Genomic DNA, 27,850 nt, shown 5'->3' with positions numbered 1-27,850 from the left:
GATACCCAACTCATCTTCTTCTCCTTTTTTCTTCTCTCATTTTTTTAATGTTTCAAATCTCAAGAGGCCATATTTAACCTCTTGCTCGCTAGTGGTTGAGATGGCTATGGGGAGAAGCCAACGGCCAGAGGTCGCCGGCAGTGAGGCCCTCGTCTGATCTTTTTTTCTCACAAAATTAAAACCTAATATTTGAAGCTCAATTCTTAATTCAAATGTAGTCATCATCTATTTTGATTCAATAAAACAAATAGCCTCAACGATGAAGATGAGTTGTACCTCAATTTGAGTTGGGTTTCAATGTGATTTCCCTTCCTCTCTTTCTTTCTTTCTTTCTTTCTTTCTCTTCTCCAGTAGAGGATTCTTCTCCGGCAAGAACTCTTATAGTGGAGGATGGGTTTTGGTACATTTCCTTTAATTTTCACTAATTTTATGAAAATTTCCCCCTTTGCTCTTTATCATCATCCTAAGGAGGTGCCGACTTTGTTCTCTAATGGCTTGAGGCCATTAAACCCATCAGGTGGCTAAAAACTAGCTAAAGGAATGGGACCTTGCACATGATCCCTTATCAATATTTTATTTGCACACATTTCTTCCTCTTCTTCTTCTTCTTTTTTATTTTATTTTAAAGAGAATCTTAGATAAAAAATTTGTTTAGGGTTATTACACTCCTCCCTCCTACTAAAAAGTTTCGTCCTCGAAACTTAACATATCTTAATTTTTAAAGAGTACTAGATACTTTTCTTGTGTAGAATTTTTTATTTTTCATACTTTCTTCTCTCTAAGTGATCTTTCCATATTCTTTTACATATTTGATTATGCTACGCCTAAGCACTTGCTCTTCGTGATCCACAATATAATCGAATCTCCCTTCATAGGTCTGGTTTGAGCTCTACCGAACTCAATTAAATAACCTTATTAGAACATCAAATGGATTTCTTAGCATTGTTATGTAAAATTCAGTACGAAATAAATAAAAATAATGGGTTCAAACAGACAAATGAATCATGGCTTTAACTCTATTTGAATCCTAAAATATGTTTTTCGTTAGGTAAAAGAAATTTTAAGCTCCTATGATCACCTTCCCAAAACACTAATTCTTTCTTTCATAGTCAGCACAAGTCTTCTACTGATTCGTACAGTATAAGGACTTTCTCCGCCTAACTTAATCTTATCAGCAATGTATTATTCTATTCTGTTGCCAAAAGTTTTTCATCATCAACATCATCTCGAAGTAAGGCATTTGCACTTCATTTTATCTAGGAGCTTATAAGGCGCTATAGCTAGGTTGTTATTGTTGTATGTAACTTCATCTAAATGTAGATAATTATTTCATGGCTCTTTCATTTCAAGTGTTAAACTCTTAGCATGTAAACACTTTTATCTCTTTATATTATTCTCCTCAACCTATTTCATTCAAGTTCTTATTTACCTTTATTTCTCCAGAGCGCAATACAGATGTTGTGTCCTCTATAAATATATATCAAATACATAGTCTAGATCCCAATCTCAAGAGTCCATCTTGGTGCAACTTAAATCTTGAGTGAAAGCCATCTCCTACGCCTTTTTGGAAAGCTATCAATCAAGGGAAATTTTCCTTGTTTGCTTTGATCTTGTCCATTTTTTTTAAAAAAAATTATCATAGCATTTGCCAATTTAATCTTGAGTTGGTAATTAATTTCACTTCTCATGCGACCTAAGTTCTCAGGTACCCTTTTCTAAGATTAAAATGACATGCCTAAATACATGAGTCTTTAAGGCCGAAAATATCAATAATGACATTTGTCTTACAAGTAAACACTACATGGTCATATTATAACTCTTCAAAATTCTAATCATAATTGTGTGCCTCAATTAACTACTTCTGGGTGAACATATACTTCACACTTCTATGCTTAGTGTAAATCTTGCTTTATGCTCCATCAAGTTAATGTCTCAAATCTTAGGAGCAATGATTACAGTCACAGCTCCAAACCATGAATGCCAAAATCAAGGTTATTGATAGCGGATAGCGTCGCATAACGGTGAGGCATTGCTAAGGTTTTTTGGGACTATTGCAGTAAAATAGCAGTAAAAAACGCAAAATCAAATAGCGGTCTAGTTTAGATGTGTAAATACTAAAAAAATTAAAGAAAAATCTAGAAAATTTAAAAATACATATTTGATGATTTAAAGAGATCCTAAACATGAATAGATAGGTAATCGTCACATAATACCTAAGACGACTGAAAGAGAAGTTAAAGAGTCGTCGTCTTCGAGAAGATGAGCTGAACGCTGAGAGGACTACCCTAGGAGGAGCTCACGGTGAAGGAGTGAGAGGAAGTGCTAAGTTAGGTTCCAAAGGCTATGAGAGGTGGCAAGAGCACGCTGAAAAACGCGGGAGGCGATGGAATACAGTGGTTAAAGGTCGGGTTTATTTTAAAAAAATAAACCCCCAATCGCTTTTAAATGCAGTCAAAAGGTGGATTTTGCACATAATCGTCCGCTATTTACCGTTAGGGCACGTTATTGGCTGCTTTTACGAACGGAAAGCGCATACTTCGCAATATGTCACTGCTATTGGGCGATAGCATAGCGAGAAGGGACCACTAACACTATTAGCGTCGCTATTGCAGGGCTATTTATCGCTATTTATAACAGTGGCCAAAATTATTCATAAAATTTCAATTATTTCAAAGCATAAGTCAAAGTTTCCTTCTAGAAGAACATACATCCTAGCTCCTTACTAAAGCCATCACAATGGAGACAAACCATGTATCTCCAACTGTTTAAGCAAGCATTAGTGGTAGTCATCAATTGACAGATAAACTATTCAATGCTTCCTTGAACAATATTCTATATCATAAACTTCATTCTATATAAGGCATGTCAAAGGTGAGGTGATTTGTGCATCCAATTACATTTTTCTATAATAGCCTGTCATGCCAAGAAAATAATGGATTATAGACACATTTATTTGTCTACAACGTTCACTTTTTTTATAGTCCATAGTATCTCCACCTTTCAAGACATTTCTCAAATAAAACATAACTTGATTCCACACAAAAAAAATTTGTCTGACTGTATCGTACACGTTAAATTTTTTTTTTCTCCTTACTCTTTCAAGCATACTAAGATGCCATCAAATAAATACTACAACTGCATAATCATTAATATCATATTCACAGGATCCCTAAAACCAACAAGTATATTCGAGAGCCCAATAGTACTAACAGCAATTCAGAATGAAATAAAACCTAAGAAATATCCTCAAATTTGATCTCAACTGATAATAATTAGAACAAAGATAACTCTTGAAAACTTGATCACTTTGTAGTCTATCAAATGTGTCGTCGATCCTTGATCAAAATGTTCGTTCAAAAATTTCAACTAGATTATAATCATAGAAATAACTACAAAGTTGTGTGCCACCATCTTTTTTTTAACAGGAATAGGCACTCCATATGCACATTAAGTCTGATGAAACATTGTCCACAAATCCTTATAATTGCACCTTGAGATTTTTTTTCTTCACTCCGGTGATGTCATACAACCAAGAGCCTTAGAACTTAGGGTTGTGTCCTTCTCCAAGTTAATGAAAACACTTAGTCTCTTTATCTAAAGACACTCCAAATGTTTTCACGTAAAGACACCTTTGAAAATTCCACAAGTACTAGAATATTCTCCAAAGTTACTTCCTCTTCATCTGCAATTTCTGTGGGAGGTGGTTAATTTAAACATTTATTTCTTATCAAATCCTATGGTTTAAAGGTCAAGATAGTTTGCAAGGCTCTCATGCCTTACGATCCTTAAAACAAAATTTAGTTTGTCCAGCAAATCCAAACTCTACTTTTACAAGCTCAACTAACAATCAACTAATTTATTCTCTATATGATCCCAAAATCATGCATCTAATATTACCAATTTAAGTGGAAGTTCCATGCAAAAATGTTGATTCTGCTCATATAACTCTCATCTGTTAGTAACACATTAGTATTGTTGAAAATTCATTCAAAAATTTTGACTATTGCACCTTGAGTCCCTTCAATTTGGTGCTAAGTGTTTCAGAATCTAGACATTAGACTTGTGTCAAGTACCAAACCAATTGAAATTCAATCTCCCAAATGAAGGTATACTGATCTAAAGACACTTTCTAGGAACCCTAAACAATTGTAATCTTCATCCATAGAAGCTAGGTAACATAAGCATTCTTATTTTTTCATAATCAATATGATATAAAGGCTAATCTAACTAGCAGGAAATCTCGAGATTCATGACTCCAGTAGAAACTTCGAGATACATTTGAATTTTAAACATCTTCTCATGACACCGACGAGAAGCATGCTTCAAGGTTAATTAATGTCTACCCCGTATAACAACAAAGTCATGTATTTGTAATATCATCAACTTAACTTGAATATCTACATCTAAAACCTTGATTTAAATACATCTCCAATGTGTTATTAGCACTGTTTTAAAAAGCATGTACATTCATTTAAAAGCATTTCTTCCCTATATCTCAAAGTCATGTACATGAGTGGATCAATGATCCTTTAAAGTTTAATCTTACAAGTAATGCCTTATAAATTATTTGGTGTTTAGAGTAATGCCTTATCAATGATCCTTTAGGGTTATCTTCTCCAAATAATTTATAAGGCATTACTTCTGAATTCCTTGAACTATAATACTCAAAACATTCATTTCTTCCCTATATCTCAAAGTCATGTACATTTCATATTTCACATATTTCCTTGTATTAATAACATTTCTAAAATATTAATAAATAATCAAGAAGGAAAACTCAAAATCATGCAGATAACCCTAATCATAAGGCCAATGCTACCTTGTCATCTTCTTCTCTTTTTTTTTCATATAAACACATCCGTTAACATATATCATCGATAACAACTATCACAAATCGATCCAGTAAAATCTTTATATGTCCAATTTACCAATTCTGACATCTTCTACTTTTTCATCTTATATCATCACTTAAATAAAATAGCTCTAGCATATCCTACTAATATCGACTGATGATAGACTACTAACTCAAGGCAAAGTCCAATCTAAAAGATATTCATGAAGACCAACATTCTACAATCCAAGCTCTCATATCATAACTTACAGCCACACTAATTATTTCATTCTATAGATCAAAATTTTGATATATTTGTTCTGTATCTACAACCAAATCATCCTCAACGTAGATCTATATCACAACGCTCCAATATCATCTTACTATCACACCCCCAAAATAACAGCCAAAAATAGCTACGGGGCAAGCGACAGCAATGACACGTGCTCAAGACAAGTCTAATGCATGTGTCAAGCCTAGCACTACATACTACATAGCTTGTCATAGAAATATAAAGTCTGATGTTGATAGTACTTCAGAGCAACTATATACAAAACTAGCATTCACAATTAAAAAGTTCATTGTCATAAATATTTTACAAAATCCAATACATGACGTTTGGTTATACACAAGGTCAAAGAGAGGCTTTCCCTGCAACTCCTCCAAGAAAAATTCTCAACTCAAAAGTCAGCCTTTGCTCAAAACATTGAAGCATCTGGAAATTTTTGAAAATGACGGGGTGAGCTAAAGCTCAGTGAAAACATTTCCCACTAAGGTTCTTAGATATCTAACAAAATAATAATAATTTTAAGAAATAATGACTTATAAATTTTGCACCGAAAATTCCAAAAGTAGCAACATATAGTCCAAGAACAACCTACTATTGTTATCTTCAAGAAAGAATATAACATTTTAGATTTCTTTCTTATGTGCAAGCTAAATATACTATACTTTATTCCAGAATTAGACTCTTTTGAAATCAAGGTAAATACTAAGAAAGAAAATGGACTATTAAATTTGTGCAAAACCAAAAGATTGCTATTTTTTCAAATTCACAATCAAATGTTAAAATCTCAAATCTCGAGTCGTTAATGTAATGCAAGAATCACCTCATAGGTCACACTAAGACTACAAATATTATAGCCGGTAACATGGGAATGCATAAAACGCATCATAGAACAGATAATTCACATAAATCGAATGCACCTAATACTGCCATAGGTTACTAGCCAAACACACAATAGCCAGAATAGATTTCAAAAGGGCTAAATACAGAAGGACTTGTCAAATCAGAAATAAACCACTTATCAGTATTGTTAACAATTTCAAATCAAGTGGACAAGTGTAAAACTCACCATGTCAGCTAAAACAGTTCACATAATTCACTTTTATCTATTCGTACAAGATACCAAGCTACAAAAAAATCCCTAAATCCATTAAGCTATTGAAACACATTCAAAATACTTCCTTTTCTTCAAAAGCTCTCAAATAAAGCAATGTTCACATTATTTGAGATCGCATGAGAACCAAATTCACTTATCACATTAATTTTATATGAATAATTTACTTTTAATCTCTTGTATGAAATCAAAATTGTATTATGTATTAGGCCACAACAAAAATAGATCAAATCACATTTCACTTTATATACCTAAAAACAATAGAATATTTATTTTTCAAGCACAAGATCAATCAAATGTAGTACTCATGCAATTTCATATTACAAAATACTAGTGAGAAATACACTCACCTCTTAACCGACTGACTTCTTCACTCCAACTCCTCTTTTTAATATCAATGTACACCCATAATAAAGTAGTGCAATAATAATGTCAATTACAGATTAATTAATTTCATAAGTAGTAATCCATAATAGCAAATGCTAATCATGAGTTATAAAATCTCACACACTTCTATTTCAAATTTCATAACACATTTTCTACAGTTTCAGGTCTATTAAAAGTCTATGACAACTACAATGGTCTATAGATGTTTCTCGATAGCTATTTATAATCTCGATTTACTCTGTTTGGACCTTTTTGCAAAGATAATTTTTTTTCCTTCAATTGTTTTCGCATAGTTTGGGTCTTGTGAGGATAGAGGGCTAAGTTAAGTTCTTCTTTTTCATTTCTTTTTAAACTCAGTTTATAATCGTTTGAAAAGTTTTTGTGAGCCAAGGGTCTAGAAAAAGATTTCTTCGTTCCCTTTTCCTTCTCTCGTTTTTTCCCCTTTTCCCCCTTTTTTAATGTTTCAAATCTCGCATATTTGACCTCTTCCTTGCTCGCAAGTAGTAGGGATGGCTATGGGGAGAAGCCAACAGCCAAAGGTCGCCGACGACGAGGCCCTCGCTAGATTTTTTTTTCCTTAAAAAATTAAAACCTAAGATCTGAAGCTCAATTCTTAATTTAAAAGTAGTCATCATCTATTTTGATTCAATAAAAAAAAATTGCTTCAACGATGAAAATGAGTCGTACCTCAGTTTGAGTTGGCTTTCAATGTGATGTTCCTTCCCCTCTTTCTTTCATTCTTTCTCTCTTCTCCAGCAAGAACTCTTAATGTGGAGGATGGGTTTTGCTACATTTCCTTTAATTTTCTCAGGTTTTATGAATTTTTCCCTTTCTCTCTTTATCATCATCCTGAAGAGATACCGACTCTGTTCTCTAATAGCCCAAGGCCATTAAACCCATTAGGTGGCTAAAAACAAGCTAAAGGAATGTGAATTTTTGCACATGACCCTTTATCTATATTTTATTTGCACACCTTTCTTCTTCTTGTTTATTTTATTTTAAAGAGTATCTTAGATCTATTAATTTGTTTAGGGTTATTACAATATGTCATGCACGGGTGGATATGTAGGTTATATTTGTATGTTTTTGTGGCTTGGACACGTGTGTTATTGTGTATGTGTGCTTTGTTTGTGGGTCATTACCATGTGGGTGTCTGGCTAGGCTGGGGCAGGTTATAGTGTGTTTAGCATGCTTGCATTACTAAGTTTGCATGTATGGGATGCATGTATGTGTGATATGTAATTTATTGGCTTCCACATCAATGGGTTTGTCTATGGAGGCAAGGGAGTTGTGGCATGGGTGCATGCACATGGTAATGCATGCATAAGCATGAATTCCTAGTTGTGCGTTAGGTTGTGGGTGCATGCACATGGTCATGCATGCACAAGCATGAATTCCTAGTTGCCCACCTGCAAAGTGTCGGGGTGGGCGACAAGGTTTTAAATATCAGTTATTAAAAATATACCGGATAGTCAAAATTCATATCAGATTGCAGTTATCAGGGATATGTAGTAAAACTCATCATATCAGATGCAATCATAAATAGTGATAAATAGCGACGCTAATAGCGTTAGCGGACCCTTCCCACTATGCTATTGCCCAATAGCAGTGGCATATTGCGGAATATGCGTTTTTCGTTCGCAAAAGTGACAAATAGCGTGCCATAATGATGAATAGCAGGCGATTGCAGGCAAAATTTGCTTTTTGACCGCTATTTAAAAACGGTTTGAGGTTTATTTTCTTAAAATTAAACTCAACCTGCAACCATTGCATCCCACCCCCTCCCGCGATTTATAACGTATTACCGCCGTCTCCCACAGCATCCAACACCTCCCTCAACACTTCCTCTCACCTCCTCTCATCGTGAGCTCCTCCTACTACAGTTCTCTCATCGCTCAGCTTCTCTTCTCAAAGACGACAACTCTTTGACTCCTCTAGTTGTCTTCGATATTACGTGATGGTTACATGTCTATTTTATGTTTAGTGACGGTTACATGTCTGTTTTATATTTAGGATTTCTTTAAATCATCAAATGTGCACTTTTAGATTTTATAGATTTTTTTAATTTTTATTATTTTTTTGAATATTTATACATATGTAAATTAGATAGCTATTGACTTTGCGTTTTTTACCGCTATTTTGTCATAATAGTCCCAAATAGCCGTAGCGATGCCTCATCATTATGCGACGCTATCCGCTATCGATAACATTGATCAGATGGTAAGCATATATAGTATAATGTTCTAAAATATAATTTAAGCACACTTAATGAAATGTAAACATGCCGAAATGCCTTTGAGAGAGGACTCAGTGTTATCGATCGACTAAATTTGGGAAGAAAGCAAACGAGGTGGAGAGAAATTAGGGCTAGCTGCTCTAAACGCGATGGGAAACAATAAGCAGTGGTTTTGATTTTATTTAGCAGATATTGAGTTCTTGATCTGGAAAATAAAGGTTTTGAAATCCAAAACCCACCAATAGTTAGGATTTTCCTTTAACAAAACCAGCCAATAAAAAGTAGCCAATTAATCAGATTTTCACCTATAATTGGAGGAAATTGGTGAAACACGATAACCTATTTAATTTTCTATAAATCGAATCGAAAGTCCTTAAAACCATATATATCAGCGATATATCGATAAAATCAATCAATTTGTAAAACACTGGTGGGAGAAGGGAGGTGAGAATGTGATTGCTTGTGTTGGTGTTTCGGGTGGGTGTAAGTGGTTCCATATTATAACTATTGGATCAAAATTTTCTGATAAATAGGAGATGATAGACAAAGGATGGACAAACCGAGAAAATATGGATTATTGCCTGAGAGGTTTAAATTGGCATAAAAAATTAGAAGTTCTGAATACAAAATTGCAAGTCCCAAAAGATAAGTGGATGATTCATTAGAGAATACTCTTTCTGGTGTATCATAACAAAAGTGAAGAGAAAATTGGCAAGAATTTCCAAAAATGAAAGAGAATACATTTTTGTATTTCCTGCCTTTGATGTGCTTGTTGTTTTGTAGTTCTCATTAGTAAAGAGAATAGTTTAACACAACAGAGTCCCTCAAGTATCCCAAGATAATCCAAAATTATAAAGACAATAGGTCAAATTTAGGGAGAGAATCCCTACTCTTGATATCAGAGGATTTTTTTAATACAAGCTAGAAGATAAATTTAGCTATTTGGGTAAATATATTAAAGAAGCATGGGCCTCAATGCTTTATGATAGAGCACAAATGCAGACGAACTAGTAAGTAATTATGAAGGATGACGGAGAATGGAGAGATTGCTCAGTTATCATTTGACTTAGTTATTTTTGGTTTAACTTGCACAACAAGTTTTAGGTAACATCAGTCGTCGGTTCCAAAAGCTTGCCTTCAAATATCAGATAAATTATCCCATCACAGATAATTTCATCTTCTTTAGAGGCCAATACTGTTATGGATAGAGCAATAAACATAGATCTTAAAAAACAAAGATAAATAGATGACAAGAATCACATCATAGTAACAGATAAACCAATTTACATTGTTTGGCACAATGTCCTACATCCACCAAAAGTGGTAGAAGATATTTTCACTAAGAGCAGTAAAAAAATCAAAAAATAATAAAGGCCTTGCTAACTACCTATTAACTAGGTACCTATATACTTTTCTTAGATTAAATTTCTTTAAATTTAAAAACATAATAAATGTTAGTCACTAGGTTAATTAAGAGCTATTATATTTTTAGTCAGAGCAAGTGGATTTTAATCTTAAAAAGTGATTGGAGTTAATAATAGGAAAAAAGAAGGGAAAATTGTGTCAATATCCCAATTTTTAAAACTTCATGTGACCAACCCCTCTAACCTTTTTCCCACGTGATTCAACCCTCTAAATCCAAATCTATATGATTGAGCCCTTAGTTAGTCATCATTCCCTGCCAACTAACCAGCGAGAGAGAGAAAACAAAAAAAATCTAAAATGCCATTATCTCTTCCATTCTTCTCTCTCCAGATCTAATTGTAATACCCCAACCCTTGAGAGGGTGATGTGATTAGTATTAATAGATTTGATTGGAATACTCATACCACCAAGATGCATCTTTTTTTCGGGAACCCAACTCTTAGAAACTCCAAAGTTAAGCGTGCTTGGCCTGGAGAAATTCTAGGATGGGTAACCCCCTGGAAAGTTTTTCAGGGAGCGCGTGAGTGAGGACAGGACAAAACGTGCTGAAAAGACATGTGGTGGTTTGTGAGGCTAGTCCATCAGATCTAATAGCGTACCGGCTCCGGGATTCCGGGGCGGGGCGTTACACTAATGGTCATGGCTCCTCCTCTCTCCTAACCCATCTTCTTCCTCCTCTCCCTCTCCTCTTTTTTCTTTCAAACACTGACATCCCCTTCGTCACCACCGAACTTAGGTTCATGCTCCGGTCATATTGTTGATTTGGGGATAATATTACTTAGAAAAACTCAATATTATTTGCTCTTTTTTACTCCTACCTATTTTCCCCGTTCTCTCTTTCTTTTCCCCTCAAAACCAAAAAAAAATTCAAATTTGGCTGGCAATGTCAATGGCGAAACCCACGAATTTGTCAAAGTTCTTATCGAAGGATCCATCAAACAACAGATCAGTCTCCGACACTGAAGGTGAAGAGGTGGCGAAGGAGGCAATTCTGGACAAGGATGAGGAGGAGCTCGAGGTTGTCGCACTACAAGATCTCTAAGCTATTGGTTTTTTAAAGAAATTTGTAATTTCTATTTGAACAACACAGAAAGATAAAATTTTAAAAAACTACCGACTAAATGTGATTTTTTTTATAATTTTTTATGTTAAGTTAAAGTCCAAGTAAGTTATCAGATTTTCTGATGTGAAGTTCAATATTTATGGCGTTAAGTCTAATAAGTTGCAACTTAAGTCTAAAGGCTTTCATGTTAGGTGATTTAGGTTGAATAATAAGCTTAAAGGTAGTATGTTAAGTGTAATTAATTATATGTTACGTCTAATTTCTAGTTAGTTAACTGCAAGTGAGAACATGTTAAGTCCAAAGCGTTCTATGTTAAGTCCAATTTCTAGTATGTTAACTGCAAGTCGTTGCATGTTAAATCCAAAGCATTGTATGTTAACGCTAATTTGTAATATGTTAACTGCAAGTCATTACATGTTAGGTCCAAAGCGTTGTCTGTTAACTCTAATTTGTAATATATTAACTACAAATTGTTACATGTTAAGTCCAAAGCGTTCTACGTTAACTCTAATTTGTAGTATGTTAACTTCAAGTCCTTACATGGTAAGTATAAAACGTGGTATGTTAATTCTAATTTGTGTGTTGTCAAGTCTAAATATGTTCAATGTTAACTCAAATTAGACATAACATGTAACAAAATATATATAATATTAAACAAATTAGACATTGGACTTATTATTCAACCTAATAGACTTAATATACAAGCCCTTGGACTTTACTTTCAACTTATTAGACTTAATATTCCACCTTGGACTTGAACTTAACATCAAAAATATGTTAAGTCTATTGGGCTGAATAATAGACTTAATATACAAGCCTTGGACTTCACTTTCAACTTATTAGACTTAATATTCCACCTTGGACTTGAACTTAACATCAAAAATTATATGTTAAGTCTATTTGGCTGAATAATAAGTCTAATTTATTTAATATTATGCGTAATTTGTTACATGTTAAATCTAATTTGAGTTAACATTGAATAGAGTTAGACTTGACAAAACACAAATTAGAATTAACATACCACGCTTTAGACTTAACATGTAACAACTTGAAGTTAACATACTAAAATTTGGACTTAACGTAGAATGCTTTGGACTAAACATCTAATGACTTGCATTTAACATATTACAAATTAGAGTTAACATACAATGCTTTAGACTTAACACGTAACGACTTACAGTTAACATATTACAAATTAATTAACATATAACGCTTTGGATTTAACATATAACGACTTGCAAGTAATATACTATAGATTGGACTTAACATAGATCACTTTGGACTAAGCATGTTCTCACTTGCAGTTAACATTACCAGAAATTAGACATAACATATAATCAATTACACTTAACATCCAACATTTAGGCTTATTATTCAACCCCAATGACTTAACATAAAAGCCCTTAGACTTAAGTTATAACTCATTAGGCTTATCATAAATATTAAAGTTCACATCAAAAAATTCGATAACTTATTTGGACTTGAACATAACATTAAAATCTATTAAGAAATCAGAATTAGCCGGTATTTCTTTAAATTTTTATCTTTCCACAATGTTCAAACAGAAATTACAATTTTTTAAAAAAAATCAATAGAGGTCTTGTGGAACTTGTGACGACTTGGAGCTCCTCCTCATCCTCCTTCAGCACAGCCTCCTCCGCCTCGTTCTTCACCACCATTTCGCCTTCAGTGTCGGAGACCGATCTGTTGTTTGACCGATCCTCCGATGAGAACTCTAACGAATTCGAGCGTTTCGCCATTGTCATTGCTGGATAAACTTGGGCTTTTTGGTTTTGGGTGGGGGGAGAAGAAGAAAGAGAGCGAGGAAATTTTGCGGGAGAAATAGTGAATAATATTGAGTTCTTCTAAGTAATATTACCCCCAGATTAACAATATGGCTGGAGCGTGCACTTAAGTTCAGTGGTGACGGAGGGTGACATCGGTGTCTGAGAGAAAAAGGAGGAAGAGGGAGAGAGGAGGAAGAAGATAGGTTAGGAGAGGGGAGGAGATGAGCCATGACCATTAGATCTAGAGAGAAAAGAATAAAGAAGATAAGGGTATTTTGGGATTTTTTGTTTTTCTTTATCTCTCTGTGCTTAGTTGGCAGAGAATAATGACTAAGGGCTGAATCATATAGATTTGGATTTTGAGGGCTGAATCACATGGGAAAAAGATTGAAGGGGTTGGTCACATGAGGTTCTAAAAATTAGGATCTTGACACAATTTTCCCAAAAAAGAATAATTAAATAAATAATTTTTCGCCATTTACACAGTTTTTGAGAATACAAAATTAATCTATATTAGGAATTACATTTATTAAGTTTTAACTTGAATTTTTCAAAAATAATGATAAAATCATCTTGCGTGTAAGAACGTACCTAAATGAACAACAAAGTAAATCAAATATCAGTTATTTCAGAAATATAAATCTTATTCTAAGTGTGATTTCTCATACAAACAATAAGAAGAGTTGACTAATTAGAAGTATGGAAAAAATCAACATTTATAAGTTAACAAGTATAGTTTCAGTTATGATCTAATTCTAGTCAAATTTTACTAAGTAAATGGTGTTTGGTATAGCTTGGGGTGTGTTTGGTAATCAAGGTGATTTTTATGTTGTGTTTTTGTAGAAAAACATCATGCCATGGTATTTTTTTTCAGAAGTGTTTTGAAAACAATATTTTAAAAGTTATTAGTCAAACTAGTTTGACCATTTATATAGCAACGGTGGTAGGCCAGCTTAGGTGAAAAAAAATGGGATCTCAAAACACATTTTTGGTATTTTAAGAAAAGCGTCTATTTTTTGGTTTTGTAAAGGGTCAGGTAAAAAAACAACGTTTACTAAACGCGTTTTATTGTTTTTTTTAACAGAAACAACAAAAACGCCCCAGTTGCCAAACGCTCCCTAAATGAATTACCAACTTCATAGTTAATGTTTGCCAGTGACTAGTGGCGTGATGATTGTGCAATATGAATTCCATGGAGATGGAGGGCCCTCGGTTTGCCTAAACCGCTGAGCTATACTCCACAAAAGGGGAAAATTTTTGGAAATTCATATGTGAGTAAAGTACCACATTGGATAGGTTTAGATTATGATGATTAATTGGATAATTACTAAATATAAAGTGATTAACTTTTCAGATACTTCTTTATATTTCTTATTCCTTTTCATTACAATGAATCTTCCAGACCTTTTTCTCCTCATTTGAATTCCTATATGATTCCTTCACATAATCACCTGTGATTAGAAAATTTTGGATCCCGGTCTCTTTCAATCGATAACCCTAGAATTGTTTTAATGTAAGCTATATTGGTTATCTGCTCAAACTGCCTCCCTAATATTCTAAGAATTGAGAATGGAAGTACTGTAGTGTATTATTTTAATTTGTTGAAATTATACAAAAAATTCATTTTCAATCCCTAACAAAAAAAAAAAGAGAACGCCTCTCTCTTAACAGGTATAATGAAGTCCAATATGTAAAGAAGCAGAAGGAAATAGGAGACAACTCATGAAAGGCACAACTAGAATGTTAGAGTACTACCTCAATTGTAACATCATGATCTAGGGTTTCAGCCGGTGCTGGTGTGTATTCCATAGGTGAGACTTCACGAGGTGGAATAAGTGCAAGGTCCCAGGTTACGAAATATATATCCCCATCTAAATCACTCCCAGAGCACTCGTTTGGGTGGGGCCTGTAAGAAAGCAACGACCAACATTGTAAACAAATACCATTGCACTGATGTCAAACAGAGAAAGACATTAATATACCTTAAACAAGACATCCGTGAAACTGAAATAGCTGTACGTGCTATAAAATTAGCAGCTGGGAATTTCATATACCATGCAACAACAAAAGATAACATATATAATCTTAGCCTTTGAGGAAGCATGTTCTACTACATATGTTTTAAGAAAAACCAAAGAAAAAGACTGCGTGTATTTAGAGTATACACACCTTTTTGTATATTGTATTCAAAATGCAAAAACAATGTGAATTTTTTTTTCTCTTTCTAAATTTTTGCACTTATATATCAATAAGGTTTTCCGGAACAGCCAAGTAACCATGCAAGACTAAGCAAGATGGATTTTACATTATTCTCTGATGTCATGTTAGGTTAGGCAAAATCTCAAGGAGGGATATTCAACTTTTATTTATAGGAAAGTAAACATGACATAGTTACAATTTTAAATATATGTTCAAACAAACTTCTTTAATATCTAGAAACCGAGTATAGTTTGGATGAGAATAGTAGGGTAGACCACAGGATATAGACAGTTTTGGAACCATATGCACTACTACTTAATCTACAGATATATGAATCCAATAATCAAGTTGATCTTGTAATTATGCAGGTAGAATATTTCATACTCACAATTGTTGATTACAAAGGAAGTACTTCCACTTGTACCCTATTACAAGAGACTTCCATTCAAACCTAACTCAAGGCCAATTAATTTTGTGCTATTGTGGTGGTAGTGAAATGTTTGTTAGCGCATAGAGTGCATATGCACATGTACAACCTGTACCTACCCTAAAAATTGACGGACTTCTACTCCGTCTACAAAGCAGATTCAATGAAAGAGACCAGATTAGAAGAACAGGATACACCAGATGATTGTCTGAAAGCAACAAAGGCTTTCAAGATGAGAGAATATCATGATAGTGAGACGAGTATAACCCTACATAGACAAAAACAAGTTTAAAAAGCCATCATCACCATTAAATTTTTTGAGGATCAGTGCAGCAAAAAGGCCAATCTTAATAAAATACCATTATGCATATGAGAGAGGTCCTGAGCATAGCAATGAGGAAAGAAATAACAAAGTGAAGGAACCATGATATACATGATTCGGTTAAAATCAGCCTATGTTCATGTGCAAAAACAATTGAGAATGTAACAAATAGTAAAGGCGTCCTTACCAGATTTCAATAATAGAAAAAACAAAAGTTTTTACAAAGATGATCAACAATCAAAGCATCAACAATAAAACTCTCACCAGATAAAAGAAATTTCATTGTAGACCATTAGTAAATAAGAAAGCCTATAGTAAATACGAAAAAGACAACACGTCATTGTTAACGAATAGAGGAACTCTAACCAACAAGGAACCCTCTGGTTCTGGATTCTATCTGTGTATCTCTCTATAAGAGGGGAGAACCTCACAGTAGTAGTGAGGATGACCTTGAATTTTGAAAAAGCAGATCCCCATACGGTAATTCTAACTGAGTTTGTGTTGCATTCCACATTCGCACAAGTCTAAATGTATCACATATAGCCTCCAAAGCATCAAACTGATTCATCTAAGTTTCTGAAGATTGACCCCCACAACTCAGAAACGGTGGTCTATCATAATATGCTACCAGCTTAATTGTGAGAGGAACTTGAGTACTTGATTGTCGACCAGCCAACAGTCTCCTGAAAAATGAACCCGCGACCAAATAGACCACATTGGACTGTCAATGGGCCTATGTCCTCCAGTTTTGCTCCAGTCACCAACTCATCTAGGAAACTAGTTCAGCCATCCTATTTTGTAATTGACTTTACTTCAAGCAAATATTCAGATCCCCATATGGTAATTCAAAAACATGATTGGTTTCCTGATCTTCAAACATCAAAAGGTTTATCTTCAATATACATAAAAGATGCAAGATATCACAAAAAGAGGCATGCTTTACCTCTGAAGGATGAAAGGAAGGAGAGACTATACATCCCATGATCAAGTCTAAGATAGTCCAATGACAATGAGAATCCTAAGATGGAGGGACTAGGTGCACTCCAAGAGGGAGTCTGCTGCACTCAAAATGTGTCTATGATGCACTCACAATGTTTCAATCTACAAATAAAATGTTTACAACAAGAACAAAACCAACACTCTGATGTTTTGGTCGAGCAATATGAATCTTTTTTACTTTATTCAAATTTCTTATAGGACATCTCCTCTGTTAAACTACAAGCATGTCCACTTCAATCCATATTTGTTGAGGCCTTCTCCTATCAACTTCCTTCTCTATAAAAATGGTCCTACTATCCCGTAGCTAGCTCACTTTATCCTCACTGTCTTCACCAATTCTTCTTTACTATTTGTCAAATGAAGTTTGCCTCCCATGTTCTTAAGAATTTTATATGTTCCATTTCCTTTTGCTAGCACATTAATCCGTCTGAACTTTTCCCACTTCAGCTAAAATCAATTGACCCATCTGAACATGCTCTCAATTTGATGGGTATAATAAGAACACATCATAAGCACTTGCTGACATGCCATTTTAGTTCTATGGACAGCAACCTGCTCTATCTCACAACCAGCATGATAACCGAGATTTTAAATAGTAAATCACTTTTTATGTGACATGGTTAGACATAAACATAAGTGTTTGTCATGGAAATCAACAGTGGTGACTTCGGTTTGGACCTTGTTATCAGAGATAAAAACATCCATGCTTCAAGAGGTTATCTAATTAATTTTGATATCATCTTGTTTTTATCACATGGTTGAAGTACTGTATATACCAAGTATACGCCCATTCAATGACCAAAATTCAGATACAATACTGGCTTATTTACCAGCCTAGTTTCAAATATGCTATGGATAGCCAGAAACACCAAAATGGATCAACAAATAAAAAGTGAGTTACCTAGGAAAAATAATAATAGTTAGAGAAAATGAATAGTAGAACAAACAACTCTGTATTCTGTCTAGGTCTAATTTTCTTCATTCGTACACAGTAGTCGTAAAGAAGACGGCTGTTTGCTTACTCTAACTGCAATTTGTGTAATTTCATGCTTAGTTATGATAATTCGAGAACAGTTTACAAATTATATTTCAAGATAACAGAACACCTGTTCAATGAAGAGAAGACATGCATTCAGAAATCAGGCACTGAAGTACAATGCGGTGCAAAATTGAGTCAGTTGAGTTACCAACAGAAGTAATATCATAGAAGGAGAATAACAATCATAAATTTCAAAGAAGATAAAATCTAATGAAAGTACATCTGACCTTTTCCCTTTCTGTGGGAAAACCACGCAGTCAACCATATGATGCAGAGCGGGAATGTCAACAGCCAATAAGACGCGGATATCACCAGGGTGGAGGCAGGGATTCTTAGCAACAACTATGTTCCCTGTCAGCACAACCTTCCGGTGGTCTGATTCACTATTAGCAAGATTATAATGTCCATTGCGAGAAAACTGAACAAAGACCTGCCCATATTCCAATGTTCTAGTTTCATCCAAGCACCCCATCATTGCTCTCCCTTTGGGAACAAATATCCTTGATTTTGTTCTCAGTTCCAATAGCTTTGATGCCCTAAATGTTTGCAGATGCATTGAAAGGAATGGTTCTGAATCAGGTTTATAACCACACAACAGCATCTCCCTGAGAATATTAGTTGTTTCTCCTGGAAACATTAGCTCAATTGCTTCAAGTGCTCTTTCTGGATCAGTTAAGATCTCATCCAATTGCTTAACAATTTCATCTTGCTTCATTTGGAACACCTCATCTTTAACTCCAAGGGTTGAAAGAAGAGTTATCAGCTGCCGATTAAGGAAACATGGCTGATATTTAGTGTATGCAAGGACATCAAGTTTTATGTTCTCAGACTCAAACTTGGACATGCTTTTTCGCAGAGAAAGCTTCTTCAAAGATGTTGGGTCAACAGCCACAACACCTTTGTAGCCTCCATATCGGATTTGAAATGCTGAAGGTGTTGAGCTTTTTAAGCCGCATTTAATTGCAACTCTTCTAGCAAACTCAGCAGAAATTTTCCCAATACCATCAGAGAACAAATATCCTGCAGCATTTTCTATGTCATGAATAATCTCGATTTCATCTCTACGAACAGTCAAAGTTTCTGTGGAGGAACTGAAAGATTGTCCCAGTCTTGCAGCATATTTAGCTACATTTCTTATCTTGGTAAAATCACCCAGCCATGTTCTGATACCAGCTGCAGTTAATGCCCCCTTTGAAGCAAACATCCATGCAGAATTATCTCGTAATTGGCTAGACGAAAAGGCTAGAAACTCAAATTTCTTATCACCAATAATAATGCCATTTTTTAGTACATTCAGTATTCTCTTGTAAATTTTAGTGCGCTTCTCATCAGAAGAACGAGGTGCTAAATCTGATGAACGAATTTTACCAGAATCCTCCTCAACAAAAGAAACCCTGATAAAATTATCAATATCTTCAGAATAATGGCGTATTACACGATTAGAGACATTGATCTCAGGTCCAAAAAAATAAACTTTGGATGGGGTTATTTGAACCCTGTGAATATAAACCAAGCCAGTATCAGAAATCTCTGGTGAGGGTGGTTGGATATTTGACTTCTTATATGCTACGTACTGATCATTTAGCCATTTTGCAGGATTGAAGTTTGAGGTGGTCCAACGGGCCATTTTCCCAAGGGCATACTCTATAAAACCAATAGGATATCTCAAAGGACTAATGTAGCGAAAAAACTCATCATTTAGCGTGGGTCCCATCAGTGTCCCATTTTGAACTAAAGTATTTATCTTGAACAGGAACTTGTATGGGATTTCGATAGCATTCCAAGGTTCAATGATGGGGACTAGATCTGAATTTCGAGAGTAAGAGTGTGTCCTCTTCAAATTGAAATGACTGACGACTTTTTTAAAATACAAAAAATCATGAAAATCAGGAAGACGGCACCCATATGGTAGCTCCAAACATAGAGCAAAAGATTGCCCTATGCTACACAGTGGAGTGAAATCTGTAGTTCTAATCCATTGGTCATCCTGAAGTTCCTTGTAATAGTTTAAGCTAGGATCTTCATGTACAAGAGCTGAATTTTGTAATGGCACTGGCGCCTCAAAAATACGGGGTGCAGCTTGAACCTAGAATTCAGTAAACATGTCAGAAAGAATCAAGCATTCTAAAAGGGGTTAACAGATACATGTACACACAAATTGCCATCCTGATTTGTCATGTATTAAAGAATTGAGAAGCATAGGTCATTCGGGGTCACAATAAACTTTCGTACATCAATAAGATTTTTATTCTTCTATGAGAAGGAAAAACACCAAGTAACAAGAATACAAAATCAAAATCTTAAGTTGGGGATCACAATAAGAGTATGAACCCAGTAACTACGCTATTTACATTCAACATACTTGTCTTCAATTATAAGGTACTCATGTGCGCTGACGTCACATAAAGTATAGTTTACACGCAACTAAAAAAAATGTGTTTGCTCGGAAAGAAAAATCATGAAATATATCCTTCATCCTCAAAAAAATTTTATTACTAATCAGCATAACCTAGGGAAATTATTTAAGATGTGAGGAGCTAGTCATGCAAACACGAGCTTAGTTGTGAATTTTCTTTGCTGATACCTATAGACAATTAGACATTCTGTTTCCCGTATACATAAAGTGTTGTACTCTTTCAGACAGCTTGTAACTCGTAAGGATCAGCTCTCCCTTGTAGCTATGACTTGTCAAGAGTGTCTCTTGTCTGCGCTTAATAACAATTCATATAGGGTTACCTTTGGTCCACATTTTATAATCAAATCAAACTCCTGATATATGTTCAATGAACTTCTGGTATAAAGAACAAATGGAGAGTTTTGCCCAGCCTCCATTCACCTGCCGGTGCAGTCTTTGATAATGAAAACGATTAGTGTTACTGTTGATGGCAATTTAGATTTAACAGCTAATGAAAGTCCAACTTGGTCAGAGTTGAATAAGCACTATTGCACGTGACAATATCTAGCACTGCCATAATGGAAGGCTATTAGACGCTCCATAAACTTAACAACATGTAAACTCATAGTAAAATTCAGGGAAACCCAAGCAAATCATTCCCTAAGCAGCAGCATCCACACTAGTTAGATTGTTTTACCAACAATAGTGGGCTCCTAGATTAATTTACCAGTTTATTACGTACAACTTCTAAAGAAGTGTTTGGCTCAAGAGCAATGAGGAAAAGGAGAAGGAAATGACTTAAAGATGTTTTTAACTTTTTATAAAGGTGACAATTCATGGATTTCTCCAAGACCAACAACAGAGGAGATGTATGATCCAGTAATAGTTAGATAAATCAACTTTCCAGCAAGGACCAAGTTAATTGATTTGGAAATGTATATCAATAATTGACAAAAAAAAGTCAATGAACCAACAATAGCCTGCATCCTTTAATGTGGAAACCGGAATGATGACTATCTGCAAGCAACAAATAGCTACCCCTACCATAAACAGTTAAGAAATTTCAAGGAAAGTACAAAACTGGAATATACAATAGAACGTACCCCATGTAATAAGAAAGGAAAAACGACGGGTTTTTTTTCATTCTGACTCTACTGTACTTTCTCTTCTATGTATTTTATTAAAAAAACAAATTGTGTGTGAGTGATCTGTTGGTTTTTTTTTTCTTTTTTTTTTGGGTGGGGTGGGGGGTTATCTGCAGATTAGTTGGGTGAATGTATAAGAACTTGCCCTTAAAGTCCTAAAAACTTCAAGAATAACAATAAAAGCAAATATAGTGCTATAAAATTGTCTATCATGGAGAACTTTTCTGTTTGACTAAAATGCAATAGTTAGATATAATCAATTGTATACTTCTTAAGGAAACACCAACAAAAAATTTGTTATTTGCAGATGCAATTGTGAACCCCGTATTTTGTTAAACAAAATCAAAGTTATACTAATTGTTATCTTGTTTAGAATATCATACTGACATCTCAAAAAATCTACGCAAGAATGAAGGATGATCAAAAGCTCTATAATTCACCATAGCTGAACTTGGATAATGAGCAAATCACAATACATACAAGAGGCATCAATTCTGTCAAAGGATTTCAAAGAAATATTCATTTATGGAGAAGGTTTCTTGTCAGTATGTGTCTTTATTTTTACTCCATAAGATTATATGTAAAGGCTATTTGATGAGTTAATTTATCGACACTTAGGATTTCATTTTAAATCTGTCTACGTTGATCTTCCAACTTAGGCATCAGTTCTTCCATTCACAAACCTTTACTACAATCCTCCTGAAATTCATTTTGTGAGGCAAAATACACTTGCTCAAGTTCCAGCCTTCTGAACCAAAATATTTTCACACTAAAACTTGACCTGCCTCTTTTACAACATGGATTAAATTATTTATTACTCCAATGCTTTTCCTCTTGAGCGTATTTTTTGTTTATAAGAGATCTTGCATTATCGTATGGGATCTCTCATGATAAAAATCTCTTCCATTTAATGCAAGTACCATCAACTCTCTTGCCTTACCAAGGTAGCCATATCTCTTAACAGCTGCAAAATTTCTCAACACAAAGAATTCACGTCGTATTGTTTTGTTGGTTCTTGCCTTCTATATTTATATCCCATAATGAGCTTTTTTAAGGAAAAAGAAAATACATACATTCAATACTACATACCACATTCCTTGAGCTTTAACTTCTCCATTCTAAAGACTTCACTTTTGAGCTTTAAACTTTTACATTCAATTCTTGAGAAGTTCTGAGATTCCTGAAGAAGATACTAACACTTCATTTATTACTTTAGAGGAATATATTGGTTCTTCTTAGTGACAGGCGTTGTGACTCACTCATCAAATGCTCTCTAGAAGTCTCATTTAGACTTGATAGTGAGAAAGAGATTATGGTTAAACTGAGTTCTTGATCTGGTGACAATGAAGAGGAAAAAGAAATTTATTGTTATCTATTTGTACGCTTAGCTGGAAAAGGTGGACTTGTTTATGTATTTGTAAGTAGAAGTCCAACTTCACTTTTAAAGGCTGCAGTGTGATTTGTTAAGCTTCGTGGGAAAGCTTATTATAGTGGATAGGAACTCCCAGGCAAGCACTGGGCAGGTGGATGTAGCTTAGATGAAATCGCCTGATTATCCTTGTGTTCATCTTGTTGATTATTATTGTTTACTTGCGCGTTTTCTTCTGTAACTAACAACTTGTTGAGAACTTCAAGCACTTTGAAGGATTCTTCCAACCTTTACACGAAGGAACAGTTTGATCTTGGTGAAACCAGTATTTGTTGCATCAAGCATTCTTAAACTATCACCTCTGCTTATTTCCTGTAAAACCCCGTAAATTTTGAAAATATATTATGAAAAATAATATTAAATAATTTTTATCATGTTTGATACTATTAATGAGTATGATAGTGATCGATTGAGATCGAGTACGTATATGTAAGTGTAAATATACAAGCGTAAACATGCATATATGATGGATCAGTTGGCTGAAAATTAGCCACTGGTCGGCCGACTGATAGGAGCTTACCAGTCGACTGATCGACCGACGGGTGCACGAACCTGAGTTCTATTTTCGGGTCAGTTTTGTTTTGGTTCGGTCTGTTTATGTATATAAGTATATAAATCCGATGTTTCTCCTGTTTTTCATCATCTTCCACGTGAACTATCAGCCAACCTCTCCCCTCAAAACCCTAGAACCTACTTTGGTGAATTTTGAGAGCTTTGAGAAGCAAAAATCAAGAGGGTGAGATCGTGGAATTTTGACGAAAGAGGCTCGTGTTTCTTGCATATTTGGGGAGTTCAGTACGTTTTGAAGCGAGTTTCATCTTCCCCAATCTCATCCCCATTTTTATTTGATTTTTATTTGCTACTATTTGGTTTTATTGGATTTTAAAACCTAGTTCATGTATGAAAATCACACCTTTTAAACATATATGACGTAAAGATTTTAATCTTTTGATTTGACAAGTTATAAAACGGATTCTCAGATTTAGGTGTAAGATTTTAACTTCATTTAACATAAAGTTTTGTTTAAATTATTGGTTTTTGTCGAATAATATTAGGTAGTTAGTTCCTATTTTCTAGGAAGCTTATGTACAGAATTAAATTTGTTTAGATCTGTTTACTAGAATTAGTTAGGCTTTACTGTAATCTAGAGATTTGTTTAGTAGAATTAGTTAGGCTCTGTATTATAAATATACATTGTATTCCGATTATTCAAAATACAAAAGAGATTATTCTTTTTCTCTCTAAACTACATGGTATCAGAGCCAGGTTTGTTTACCTGGAGATTTGAGAGACACCTTCCCTTCATTGTTCCTTCAGAATCTTTCTGAATAACCTTCCCTTCTCTTAAGTATTTTTTCGTATCCTTTCCTTTCTGGTTTAACCATTCTTTTCTCCTAATCGGGTAAATATACAATGTCTTCTTCTTCTGATGTTACTAGCCTACCTGTTCAAACCAATCTAGAGACAGGAAGCCACAATTCTCTCCAAATTACTGTTATTCGTTTGAATGGCAGAAATTTTCTTGAATGGGCCCAGTCTGTGAAACTTGCCATAGATGGCAGGGGTAAATTAGGTTTCTTAACAGGAGAAACAAAACCACCAGAGGAGAAGGATCCAGCTTTTCGTCGTTGGCGTTCAGATAATTCACTAATCACGACATGGCTACTCAATTCAATGGAGGAGTCCATTCGTCGTCCGTATATGTTCATGGAAGCCAAGGAAATATGGGAAGCTCTTAGAGAGACCTATTCAAATTTACACAGTTCTTCTCAAATCTTCGAATTAAAAAAGAAATTGTGGCTGTCCAAGCAGGGTGATAAAGATGCAACATCATACTACAATGAGATGCTTTCAATGTGGCAAGAATTGGATCTGTGCTACAATGACCAGTGGGAGAACCCTCGGGATTTGGCTAGATTTCGCTTAAGAGAGGAGAATGATCGTGTCTTTATGTTTTTGGCAGGAATTAACCATGAATTTGATGAGATTAAGGGGCGTCTTCTAGGCAGAACACCTCTGCCTTCCATTAGGGAAGTCTTCTCTGCAATTCGCCAGGAAGAAGGCCGGAGAAAAGTGATGAACAATTCTGTTTCCAATCCTGGAATTGTGGAACCTACAAATTCAGCCTTGGTGACCAAATCTTCTGAAGGTGAAAATTTTTTTTGTGAGCACTGCAAGAAGCCATGGCATAGGAAGGAAAATTGCTGGAAAATTCATGGCAAACCAGCAAATTGGAGGAAGAAATTTGATAGCCGAGCACACTCCTCAGCGGCTGTTCAATCTCAAGGACAATTATCTACTCCTGAATTATCCTCTTCAATGAAGGACCAGATTGCAAATTTATGCAAACTTCTACAATCTCAACAGACTTCTGATTCCTCTTTTTGTTCTTTAGCCCATCAAGGTAATCCTTATCCAAAAGCCTATTCTGTCAAATCTTGTTGTGGTCCTTGGATAATAGATTCAGGAGCTACAGATCACATGTCCAGTAATTCCCATTTATTTCTCAAATATTCTCCTGCAGCAGGAAATAGAAAAATTAAGATTGCAGATGGCTCTTTTTCAGCCATTGCTGGACAGGGATCCATACGAATTTCTTCATCTCTTATCCTTGAAAATGTTCTTCATGTTCCTAATCTTTCATGTAATTTGTTATCTGTCAGTCAAATAACAAGAGAATTAAAATGCAAGGCTAATTTCTTTCCATCCCACTGTGAATTTCAGGATTTGGTCTCGGGGAGGATGATTGGCAATGCTAGACAACATGGAGGTCTGTATTTTTTTGAGGATGGAAACTACTCGAATAAAATTGTTAAAAATTCATGTTATGTTTCAAATTTCAGTAACAATGATGTCATGCTATGGCATTATAGGTTAGGACATCCAAGTTTTCAGTATCTTAAATGTTTGTTTCCAAATTTGTTTCTGAATAAAGATCTTTCCTCATTTAGTTGTGAAATTTGTGTTATGGCAAAACAACATCGTTCTTCTTTTCCCTCACGTCCATATCAACCTTCAAAACCATTTCAATTAATTCATAGTGACATTTGGGGTCCTTATAGGATTCCTACCCATTCTGGAAAACGTTGGTTTGTGTCCTTTATTGATGATCATTCTCGAGTAAGCTGGGTTTATTTAATGAAGGAAAAATCTGAAGTTGGAGAAATTTTCAAAAATTTTTTCGCTATGGTGGAAACACAATTTAATGGAAAAATAAAAATTTTAAGAAGTGACAATGGAAGAGAGTATTTCACAAAAATTTTAGGCCAATTTTTCTTGGAAAAAGGAATTATACAGCAAAGCTCGTGTTTTGATACACCTCAGCAAAATGGTGTTGCTGAGCGAAAAAATAAACACATCTTAGAAATTACACGTGCTTTACTGTTTACTGCTAATGTTCCAAAACAATTTTGGGGAGATGCTCTTTTACATGCTGTTTTCTTGATAAATCGAATGCCTTCAAGAATTTTAAAATTCAAAACTCCTATCCAGATTTTTCAAGAGTCAAATCCGAGTTCCAAACTAATTTCAAATCTACCATTAAAAATTTTTGGTTGCACAGTCTTTGTGCACAATTCGGATAAACAAAGAAGTAAACTGGATACTCGGGCACATAAAGGATTTTTCGTGGGTTTTTCAACTTCACAAAAGGGGTTCAAATGTTTTATTCCTTCACTTAAAAAATATTTTGTCAGGAAATTTAAAATTTTATTCAAGAAAGTATCCTGCCCAAAACAAGAAAACTGATGTTTCTCAGCATTGCCAAACAACTCCTCCACGGCCAGAACCAGAAATATCAGGTGAACTTCAATCAGCCCTTGAAACTTCTAATTCTGATCTATTTATTCCAATTGCTCTCAGAAAAGGAGTTAGATCCTGCACTACTAAACACCCTATCTCTAATTTTGTCTCACACTCAAATGTCTCTCCATCTTTCTCTTGTTTTCTTACTAAATTAACTCATGTTGAGATTCCGAAGTCTGTTCAAGATGCTCTTCAGGTCCCTGAATGGAAGGAGGCAGTTTTGGAGGAAATGAGAGCCTTGGAGAAGAATGGAACTTGGGAGATGATAGATCTACCTCCGGGAAAGAAAACCGTTGGGTGCAAATGGATATTTGCTGTGAAATATCACTCAGATGGATCTCTTGAGAGGTATAAGGCAAGACTGGTTGCAAAGGGTTTCACTCAAACCTATGGAATTGACTATATGGAGACATTCGCTCCAGTAGCCAAGTTAAATACAGTTCGGGTTTTGTTGTGTTGCTGTCAACCTCAATTGGCCTCTTCAACAACTAGATGTCAAGAATGCTTTCCTCAATGGAGACTTGGAGGAAGAAGTTTATATGGTACCACCACCGGGTTTTGAAGTACGGTTTGGAACTAAGGTTTGTAAGCTAAAAAAATCCTTATATGGACTTAAACAGTCACCAAGGGCTTGGTTTGACAAATTTGCAGGGTCTGTTAAAAAACAAGGCTACTTACAAGGGCAATCCGATCACACCATGTTTTTTAAGAGAACAGACAGGGAGAAGATTGTGATACTAATAGTTTATGTTGATGACATAATTTTAACAGGTGATGACTATGAAGAAATTGACAAATTGAAGAAGAATCTCACCAAGGAATTTGAAATTAAGGATCTTGGAGCCCTTAAGTATTTTTTGGGCATGGAAGTAGCAAGATCAAAGAAGGGATTGATTGTGAGTCAACAGAAGTATATTCTGGATCTCTTGAAGGATTCAGGAATGTCAGGATGCAAACCAGTA

The 27,850-nt window shown here is 34.8% G+C and overlaps 1 protein-coding gene across 2 annotated transcripts in view; it reads right to left on the bottom strand.

Moving 5' to 3' along the window:
* Window positions 1–27,850, bottom strand: part of LOC109844456 (probable RNA-dependent RNA polymerase 1) — a 58,660-nt gene that overhangs the window by 5,018 nt on the left and 25,792 nt on the right. For both annotated transcript variants that reach the window (XM_020413509.1, XM_020413508.1), the window contains exons 4-5: window positions 18,343–20,201; window positions 14,885–15,035 (exon numbers count right to left, since the gene is read on the bottom strand). In XM_020413509.1, the coding sequence (XP_020269098.1) occupies window positions 14,885–15,035; window positions 18,343–20,201 (2,010 nt within the window). The remainder of the gene's footprint in view (window positions 1–14,884; window positions 15,036–18,342; window positions 20,202–27,850) is intronic.

The sequence above is a fragment of the Asparagus officinalis genome, chromosome 6 (assembly GCF_001876935.1).
Source record: "Asparagus officinalis chromosome 6, Aspof.V1, whole genome shotgun sequence".
Lineage (NCBI taxonomy): Eukaryota > Viridiplantae > Streptophyta > Magnoliopsida > Asparagales > Asparagaceae > Asparagus > Asparagus officinalis.
This window is presented reverse-complemented; position numbering and strand designations above follow the sequence as displayed.